Raw genomic sequence first — 10389 nt, 5'->3', positions numbered from 1 at the left:
ATGCAGAGAACAGACTGATGGTTGCCGGAGTCGAGGGGATTGTGGGGAAAAAGGTGAAGGGATCTAGGGATTAAGAAGTACAAATTGGTAGTTAAGAAATAGTCATGGGGATGTAAAGTACAACATAAGAAATATAGTCAATAATATTATAATAACTATGTATGGTGCCAGGTGAGTACTGGAAATAGCAGGGGACACTCTGTATGTGATCACCTAACCACTGCGCTGTGCACCTGAAGCTAATACAAAATAACACTGAATGTAAACTGTGGTTTTCAAAAACTCAAACAAATAAGCAAAAAAACCCCAAACACCAAAGACGTTATTTGATCTCAAACCTTGCTCTTATATTAAATGTATAGATGTTTTCAATTAATTTTTATTCACCTTGGTAGTGTGGCTCAGTCATTCCGCAAAACAAAAGATCACTGGTTTGATACCTAATCAGGGCATAAGCCTGGGTTGTGGGCCAGGTCCCCAGTTGGGGCAAGTGTGAGAGGCAACCGATGATGTTTCTCTTCCTCTCTCTCCCCCTCCAGTACCCTCTCTCCAAAAATAAACAAATAAAATCTTTAAAAAATGAATTTTCATTCTTATTCTAGTGTTGAATATTTCTAATGATTAGAATATGACTTAGATGGATGATTGATGAAATAGATACAATTTTATTTTTGTAAGTAAAAAAGATATTTTGCACTAATATGTGCAAAGTCTTTTGTGGGATTCATGCACAGAAAAGACCAGTCTTCTGTCATGGAAAAGATGTGCATGAAAAACATGCGGCATTGATCAGATCAATGACTTGCCTGCAAGGCAGAGTAGAGGCACTTCTGTCTAGAATATACCTCGGGGAGCCAAGAAGGCTGTAATTCAGAGTGAGGCTTGATCAGAGGCCTGAAGGGAGAATGGCCTTTAGCTGGGGCTAAAGGCTTCTCTGGTCAGACACGCAGTTCTCCACTGCACCGTGCTTGTCAGAAAGATTAGCAGGACGGCAGGGCCCCAAAGAGTGGCCAGCTGAAGGAGCCAGTGGAGGGTCAAAGATTATGAGGTGACAGTAATATGCTCATGAATGACTCACTCATTCCAACTCTTATTCCCTATCTTCAAAATAGCCTACGGTCAGAGAAACCTTGGCAAGTGGTCGACCTGGATAATGGTCCTCATGGAGTTTGGGTGTTTCTTTTTTCACAAGAAACTGGTACTACTTTATTATTTTATTTTTAAAATTAGGTTATTCTTGTTGCATGGGAAGTACATAGTATGTTTACTGAAGGCTTCAATATCTATTTTTAATTTTTGTGAATTAAGTAGAATGGTATGTACAAATTTTATCTGATAGGGAAATTACATAGGAAAAATTGGGAGACCTACCTTGTGCTTATAATACACACCAAAAAAAAAAAAGCAAAAAAAGAAAAGAAGAACACAGCACCAAATTAGCTAAATTAAAGGGACAGGAAATAGCCAGATTGGAGACATTCTAAATTTCAGTTATAGAATTATATTATTGGGCAATTTATAAGCAATAACAGCATCACCTAAATCATTATTTCAGTTTGGTAGGTTTTGTATTAGTGGAATTCTTCAAATAAAACTTTCCTAGTTTAATTTAATTTAATTTATAGCTTTTTGTGTAAGCTGAATTTCTTGCCTCATAGCCCACAATAAACAGGTTTTTCTCATATATCATCAGGAAAATACCATTTAATAATAACCCCCTTTTAAATGTGCTTACACCTGCAAAGTACATTATATACATAATCTCAATTTAACCCTATTTAGTTTTCATTTGTTTCAAAAATCAAGAGTGAATTAAGCACATAATTTGCCTAAGGCAAAAATAGGTGACTGGCAAAACCAGACTTAAAACTGTTTTCTGTTGGTAAAGCCTACGTTCTTAACCAGTCTGTCAGCTTCGTCTCTCTGGAATACCTCTGAAGGAGCTACTGTGCCTTAGAGTTATACCATTTAGGCCAAACTGAAAGAGGAGAAGCCTTTTTCAAAAATGTATTTAGAGGGTCTGGAAATAGTTTGATTTTTTAACTCACTCAAGATGATAATAATACCAAACAGATACCAAAAGTTCACTATATGCTTGGTACTGAAAGTGCATCCAAAATACAGTAAGTAACTGAATCTTTATAACAACTCTATGAACTGGTATTACCCCTAAGAATATCCCTGTTTTATAGAAGAGGAAACTAAGGACACACGTGGTTAAAAGATGGGACGAAAGTTACTGAGTTAGTAAGCAGAGAGAGGGAATTCAGGTTGAGGGAGCTCCAAACTCTCCCCAGCCAAATGTTCAGGGCACTGGGGTAAGGATTTTGTGTAGGTGTAGAGGTTACACAATTGAATCCTACTAGTGGGCCCAGACCTCCAAGTTCCACTAGGTGGGAAATAAGGTGACCCCCTTCTCCCTCCACTCCTTTCCCTCCATTTCCCTTTGGCAAAGCTGATGCCTAAATGAAGGATACAATCATTTCCAGATGTTGTTTGGGAATAATACATGGTTTTTGAACAAACAAGTCAGGGACTCCTCTTGAGACTTACATAGCAAGTAATGCCTAAACAAGCAAACGAACCAAAAGTGCTAAGAGTAAATCCATGCAACTTCTGTATCCAAGTATAGCCTTTCTGCATTGGGGGGCTGGAAATGACAATGGGTGATAAGCAGGTAAGAGAAGAAAATAGGTACTGGTGTGATGAAAGGCTCAAAAGGTTGTTTTTCACAGTGTGGGGCCGGAGACATAGGGATTGAATTAGATCAGTGATTATCAAGCATCAATTATTGTTGGTGTGCCACTGTTATGGTTGACTTAATATCATAAAGCAACTGACTTGTTTAATCTTGGCATCATTATAAGAAATATATATATGCAACTGAAAATTTGTTAGTAATTAATCATTTTTCTCATACATATATGTAACTATATACATTTTTTAAAAGTTTGTTGTTATGTTACCCAAAATTATTGCAGGTACCATCAGTGGTTGCAGGATCACACTTTGGGACACTGAACTAAAATTAGGACATGATAGCCTTGCTCTGTCCATAAAAAACATAAATTTGTAAGAACTTTAAGAAAATATGAAAAATAAGAACGTGCACGCATGCAGGAAGAGAGTAGAAATGCGCATGGCTGAGTGAGCGCCTAGGAGGAAAAGGTAAAGTGTTATATATGTGTGAAGGGTCACGTCAGAATGGGGTGAAAGGACAGTTAAAACGTCTTGAGTCACTGACAGCTATAAAAAAAAACAAACAAAGGGTGTCTCTGTTCCCCAGAGCCAGGGAATGCTAGAGACAAGGGTCATACAGCCAACTACCTAGTACCAAGGAATAACCAGACACTCTTAGGTCATTAGCCCGATCCAGACCAGAATCCAGGCTGCTTTTTTTTCTTTTCCTGGGGAAGTGTGTATCTTTTTCTAAACAAACCAACCAACCAACAAACAAATACCTTCTTTAGCACTTTAGTTGTGAAGCAAATATTGCCTTCTGCTCACTTTTCCATTCTGTGTCTCACACTATATTTGTTACTTAGGAAACAACCAGCAGCCCAGGTTTTGACTGAATGGAGTGTCATCCTAATTATCAAGGGTTGGGAACATACTCCAGTGGTGATGGATGAAATAATGTGATATAAAAATCACAGAAAACAAGGAAATAGGGGATATCTGTAATAGTGTCAACAATACAAAATCACAGAGTATAAGATTTTAAGAAAAGAACATGTGCAAGTCAAAGGCTTCTTCACTTAAAAATATTTTACAGAGATGTATATGGATGAGTTCAGAAGAACAACAGTACTAATACAAAACAGAATTTTAAAAAAGCCTTAAAGTAGTAAGTTTGAACCACATGAAATTGCCAATATTTGCTGTTTTTGACCTACAGATAAGACAATTTCATAGGAGTCCATCTACATACACACTCTTTGGTTAACAGGTTAACAGAGGAGGGGGGTGAGATCAAGGGAGAGGGGGAAGCCCATTTGACTTTGTACACATTTGAATTACTATTATTTTTTAACAAGGGACATGAGGGGAATATATTCATGCATTCCTTGGCTTCATAACAGAAAACAATCACAACTGGCTTTTCACAAATTGACTAAATTAGAAAATTGACATTTCTAAATGACATTATCTGCAAGGCAAATATATTTTAATTACTTCCATAGCAAATAGACTATACCAGTTGGCATAGAAGGTGCCCCTCGCTTCAGCTCTCCTGGGTCGCTTCATTCTGAAGGAGAGCTGGGGGCTGATGGGAACCTGCTGCAGGTGGTGGTGCTGGCCACGGCCAGTGGACAGCTAGAACTCAGGTGACTTCAGTGCACATCTTACGATGGGAGTTTATCTCTTTTTATCTTCCTGAGGAGACTGGGTTCACATGGCGTACAGGTATGTGGCTACATTCTGATGAAACACTCAACTCCCCTCTCACGGGCATTGTTTTTTTCTGTTTTCTTGCAAATTCATGTTTATCTGTAGACAGAGCAAAGGCTATTTTTAGTGTGCAGTCTTGACAACGGTAGAAATACATTAAGTTTAAAAGGTAGGTATTTTATTACTCTAAACTTGGGTTTCATAAATATCAATATTTAAAAATGAATCAGGGGTCAAGGCCTGTGATGTAAATAAATATTCTCTACAATTATTTTAGCTATAAAGAAACATTTTAATATTTTGATGTGAGGTTCTCCTACATTAGTCATTCTGGATTACAAATTTATAAAATTGTAAAACTAAGCAATAATAAATTCTTTAAGGAGAACATAATAGGCATCATTATATAAGGAGGCAGATGTCTCTATATGGTATCATTTTTTTCCCAGGACAAATGAATGAGATATTTATGCTTTCAAGTAAGTGATGCTTAGGCAAACTCCAGGTACAAACGCTTGCAAATTTACATGTGATCAAACAGTTTAACAAGATGTTTGCTGACATTTAGATGAACAAGGGACATTTTAAAGGTCTGGGGGCAGGGAGCTGGCACACTGTCAGCAGCTCAAGAGCAAGGATCGCTAAAGGAAAGTCAAGTTTTCTAGGCTTTCAGATGGGCTAAGCAGAATACATTCTTGTTTAGCCCTGCACTGGAGCAACACCATTATTAATTATGCAAACATCTTCTTTTTTTGTGGATGGATAAAAGAATCTCAGAATGACTCAGCAAGAGTTTTCAAAAATCAAGCACCTCTATCAGCTTATTGAACACACTCTTTTTGAACCTGCTTTCTGCTCTGTGACCTGGGGGTGAAAAGTTTTTTGAGATCTACAGAAAGGAAGCTGTGTCACTGAGAAAACCCTAGTTTCGCCACTAGGTCAGCCTGGTCCTTCCATCCTTTCACTTTAAGTTCGAGCTGGAAATAGTTGATATTTCTTCAAGATTAGCCTCTAATTTTCCTTCAACAAACATATAACCGGTCAAATCCCCTAACCAAAGACCCGGTTTACCTGTCACAGGTGTATCGTGTGTGTGGTTACCTTCATATTTCCCTTTAGATGAGGCTGTATGTTGATGGTACCTTGGGAAAGGGGGGAAATTTAAATGTTGAATAAACATGCGAAGGCAATGGAAGAGTTTTTACAAGTCCCTACTGGAGTGGCAGTTCAAGATTTGGCTGGAAAAGGGAAGGTGCTCGTCACCCCTGGAAATTTCGGGGAGACGTCCTCTCACCTATTTGGGAAACCACTTTGCAGATGTGGGCAATGCTCCCACCAGGGGTTTTGCAGAGATTTTCTCTGATTTTTTTCCCCTTCCCAATTTCCCAGAGCCTCTATTTGTCTTGTGTCTGCGAGGCTGACATGCGGTTTACCTCGCGGATCCTCCTGCCAGGTTTTACACACTCTCCTCTGAAGCGAAACAACTGAAGCCCAAGGATACTGAGCAACTCTGGGTATGGGCGCCAGAACTGTCATAGAAAATTTGCTTCCCGAGTATTCCGTCCAACTTCCCTTCCTGCGCCCACGTGAGCCGTAGCGCCAGCCCATCAGTAGGGTCTTAACGTTTCCTGCTGCTGCAATCTGTAACTTGACTTTGGATTTTTTTTTTTAATTGCAGTTTTGAGGATCTTAGTTGTTCGCAAAAGTTTTCAGTTAGGGGAATTTTAAAGGACTTATAAACTGTTTTCTTACCCAAGTCACGGAGGCTCCGACACTTTTTGTCCATTCCTGGGCTGTACTTTGGTTAATCGGCAGCGAAGGAAAGAAACACACTCGCTGTTTATTTGGGGGGGCGGGGGGGAAGCAGACGTTGCAGCTAAGTTATCGTGATCCCTCAAGCCACCCCCGGTCTGACACTCAAGACTGACACGTACATCATCTATTAATTGCTGTTCGAGGACGCAGATGCATAATATATTCATTTGTATCTTAGGTAAAATATAAATGGAATTGTCAGTGCGCTCGTGTCTGTTTGTTTGTGTAAGGCTATCAAAAGGAGTCAGAGAGGAGGCCGTGGCCCGGATCCTGACCCTGATTGTATGAATAAGTAAGCAGGATGCAAGTGATTGGGTTAGATGCGGAGAAGATTTTTTTTTTTTTTCAAGTTAGGAAGAGGGTAAAAAGACTGTCTGGGGGGTGGGGGAGGCAAACACTGCCTCCCCCGGTCCTCACACTTTTGCTCTCCTTGCAGTCAGTTGGTTTGCTGGCTTCTGCAGGCTTTTAAGGTCTCGAGGCGTAGACATGCCTGCCCCCCACCCCCTTCCTCGGTCTCCCCTTTCAGTTCAGATGTGCTGATGTGCAGACCGGATTCATCTTCCCGGAGCGGCGGCAGCGGGCGCAGGCGGCGGCGGCTCGCGTTTGGCCGCTGGGTCCCGGCAGCAGTGTGGGCGCGGCGCTGGAGCCCCAGCTCCGGTGGCAGCTGAGCCCCTGGGGCGCCGCTCGCCCGGCCCCGGCCGTGGGGAGTTCGGCCGCCAGAAGGACGACCTGGCAGGGTGCGAGCGCCCGCTCCGCTAGAGGCGAGTTGGCCCGCAGCTGCCCTCCCCGCCTCCGGGAGCCGAGCTCCTTACCTGCCCTCCAACCACCCGCGGGCCCCTCTCCAACTTCTTTCTGCAACTGGGGGTAACAGGCAGCCCTCGCCCCCTGTACTGTCCCAACGGCACCCGCATGTCTCCGGACACCTGAACACCCCGGTCCCGCCGAGCAGCCTCCCCGCGCGGAGAAGGGCACCGGTCCCCCTCGCCCGGCACATCCGCGCGGACCGCGGCCGCCTCCCCTCGCGGCCCGGCCCCCTCCTTTTCCTCCAGGGCCGGAGGATGGGGCTGGAAACGCTTTCCCCGAGGATGCTCGCGTGCCTGGCGGCCTTGGGGATTATTGTCTACGGGGAACTGTGGGTCTGCGCTGGCCTCGATTATGATTACACTCTTGAGGGAAACGAAGAGGATAAAGCGGAGATGATAGATTACAAGGACCCCTGTAAAGCGGGTAAGTGCTACTCCGGGACGGGACGGGGCGCGCCGGGGGCCGCGGCGCTGGCTTGTCGGTGGGTGGCGGTGGGAGCTCACCTGTTCCCGTCCCTCCTCTGCCAGCCCCGCCGCCGCCCCTCCTTTCCTTCCCCTTCTTCCCTTCCCTCCCCAGCCCGAGAGGACTGGCGTTCTGTGCTAGTGGCATCCAATGCCAAGCTCCGGGCTCCCAGTTTTGAAAAAAAAAAAAAAAAAAAAAAAGGTCCTAGATAGAGTTCTGATTCCCCTCCCCTCCCCCAGCGAAACGAAACCAGCCATAAACACAGCTGGCAGCCGTAGGTTTTAAATACCAACACTCAACCGGCTTCATGCCCGGAGGGGACAACACCTCCTCTTTGTTCCCTAAAAGGTGGGTGGGGGTGGAATTGCTGCCTCGGGACACACTTACTCCCTCGTTTGCCAAGCATTTCAAGTATGGGGTCCTGGAGAGAAAGGGGTTGTGATGACCTTGGAAGCTCTCACGCTAGTGGGATTTAAATGCATTTGTCCGCTTAAAAATCTTAAAAAAAAAAAAAATCGAAGTTGCCACCCCATTCAAACTTGTGTCTTCCTCCCTGCGTACACCCCCGGGAGCTGCGGTGGACCGGCGCTGCCCGAAGCTCAGCTTCTGGTCGCCGAGGTTCCCGAGCTGCCCGGGACCTTCCCTCCCCTCGGCGCGTCCGGTGCTTCTGCAGGTCGGGTCTGCACTCCGGTGCGGGGCGGCGCTTCCCTCTCGCAGCCCCGGGTCCCGCTGCACGGGCGGCGGCCGGAGACCACGTGAGCGCCGCGCCCCAGGACGCCAGCCCCCGCCGCGGATTCTGCGGGGCGCCAGGGGCGCACGGACCCTGGCTCTGCTCGAGTGCGGTTGCGGTGACCGGATTCGGTGGGGACTCGCGGCTGACTTCTGAAGGAAGGTTACAGGGGTTGTTGGGACGGACTTTACAGCAGGTTTACAGTCGAGTTTTCTTAACCGGAGGGCACGTTCTGTCCCGTCTCCAGAAGAGTGAGCGTTGAAGAGGGAGTGGGCAGTGCCAGAAGGGTTGCGTCCCGGCCCATGCGGGAGGTGTGCGGGCTCTTCGGCCTGCGCCTGCGAGGTCTTTCCTTCCACAGCTGAGTAAACCTCACCCACCCGCTCCTGGGCCAGAAGGAAGGAGAGGTGTGCACGAGTGAAGGAGAATGCCGGAAACTCCCTCCTTAATTTCTGCCTTTGATGACACAGGGTTCTGACCAGGAGGGGTGTGTGTGTGTGTGTGTGTGTGTGTGTGTGTGTGTGTGTGTGTGTGTGTGTGTGTGTGCGTCTTCTCAGATCTTTCTCTTGCTGCAGATACTTACAACTCAGAGTAGCTTAAGAGGATCTGGTCATTCCGGAACAGAAAGTTCTGATTTAATTCAATTTGGGCTTTAAAATTTTCTGCTTTGACCTTTAACACTCAGTTCCTCCCACTAGGCTTTCCCTGAGGGCTCGCAGGACAGGACACGGTTCTGCCAGGGGTGACTAGTGGCTGGGCAAGCAGAACTCAGTGCAACTCCCTTAACATACTGTTTATTGAGACATTTGTTTGAATAGTATCTGCAACTGGGTGCAGGTTGTGTGCTTTATTGTTTTAGGTAAGATGGAAAGGAAGTATTTTATGTCTAAGGATTGTCTAGGAAAACTGTTCGGCTCCATTGTGTGAAAGATTCAGCCAGGAGCATGTGTATACATCGGCCCAATTTCAGGAAAATACATATAGTTTCCTCTACAAATCGAAGTACAAGTGTCTGCCTTTGAAGCATCATTAATTTCAAATATGAATACATTATAAGAAGTGTCAAAAGTTAGCTAAGACATTTTCAACAGTTTGGCTGTGTCAGGCTTATCTTACATTAGAAATTGTCCAGAAGATTTTGTGAGCATTAGTGGCTTATTTTCTATTTATGAATGCTTTCAGTTTTAAAATTTCAGAAGTTGCACCAAACGATTGAAACACCTCAAGCAATAAATGTTTACTTTCCTCAGCAAATAAGCATTTAGGGCAAGGAAAAGAGCCTTTAATAGCATATTCTTGTTTTTCTTATATTACACGTTGATTTCTGAACATAACTGTTAAAGTTAAAACAACAAAAACAACTTGGAAAGGATTATTACTCTAATCTTGTTTCTTCCCTGTCTTTGAGTACAAGAGGCATACGTGTCTGTGTGTGTGTGTGTGTGTGTGTGTGTGTGTGTGTAGTAAAAGTGAACTAAGAGTGGCCCAAGTGGAAGGCTGAGAAGTTTGCCCAAAGTCTGAGATCACTTTTTAAATGATCAGCCCTGCTTTTTAATTTAGCGAAATGAAAGGCTTTAATTTGCCAGCTTGGCTAAAGAATGGCAAAATCTTAGTGCCTCTCTTTTGGCACAGTATAAAACAAAGGTTGTAATAACAGAAAAATAAATGGCACATTGAAATCTCGAACAAGAGTCAAAAAAGGGGCCATTAAAATAAGAAAGTTGGGGACAGATATGTGAAAGATGGCCACACAAAAGCAAAGAAGTGGGTGCTCTCCAAACTCTGGGGTACCTTTGCTCTGCCCTTTCCAAGGTGCAGAGTGGACGTCAGGGCCCTGAAATAAAGTGTTCCTTTTGAACTTTTCTAACAAGGCCCCTGATATTCCCCGGACCACACAGTTCCTTGGTGTCAGGTAGCTCTATGGTTTCAGAGTGCTTTCGAATGCATTACTTCAGCTCAACACAACAGTTTTTCCATATGGTGGAATTCGTTCATCTGCCCATTGCACAGATTGGAAAACAGATGCTCAGTGAGGCTCAATGTGTTTGTTAAGATTATCCACAACTTGATTACGAGTTTCTTAGCTGCAGAGTCTTGGCTGTATTAAATGATTACTGCAGTCTTAGCCTTTTGGAGGCCTTCTTTGAAATATAATACAAATAAGAGAAATTCATCCAGGTTTATTTGGA

General features: G+C 44.2%; 1 protein-coding gene across 2 annotated transcripts in view; it reads left to right on the top strand.

Moving 5' to 3' along the window:
* Positions 1-6619: 6619 nt before the first annotated feature.
* Positions 6620-10389, top strand: part of TLL1 (tolloid like 1) — a 158735-nt gene continuing 154965 nt past the window's right edge. For both annotated transcript variants that reach the window (XM_053658722.1, XM_053658721.1), the window contains exon 1: positions 6620-7434. In XM_053658722.1, the coding sequence (XP_053514697.1) occupies positions 7266-7434 (169 nt within the window). In that variant the 5' untranslated portion in view covers positions 6620-7265. The remainder of the gene's footprint in view (positions 7435-10389) is intronic.

The sequence above is a fragment of the Artibeus jamaicensis genome, unplaced genomic scaffold (genome assembly GCF_021234435.1).
Source record: "Artibeus jamaicensis isolate MK-2021 breed Jamaican fruit bat unplaced genomic scaffold, CSHL_Jam_final scaffold_537, whole genome shotgun sequence".
Taxonomy (NCBI): domain Eukaryota; kingdom Metazoa; phylum Chordata; class Mammalia; order Chiroptera; family Phyllostomidae; genus Artibeus; species Artibeus jamaicensis.
Note: the sequence above shows the minus strand (reverse complement) of the source record. Positions and strands in the feature narration are given on the sequence as shown.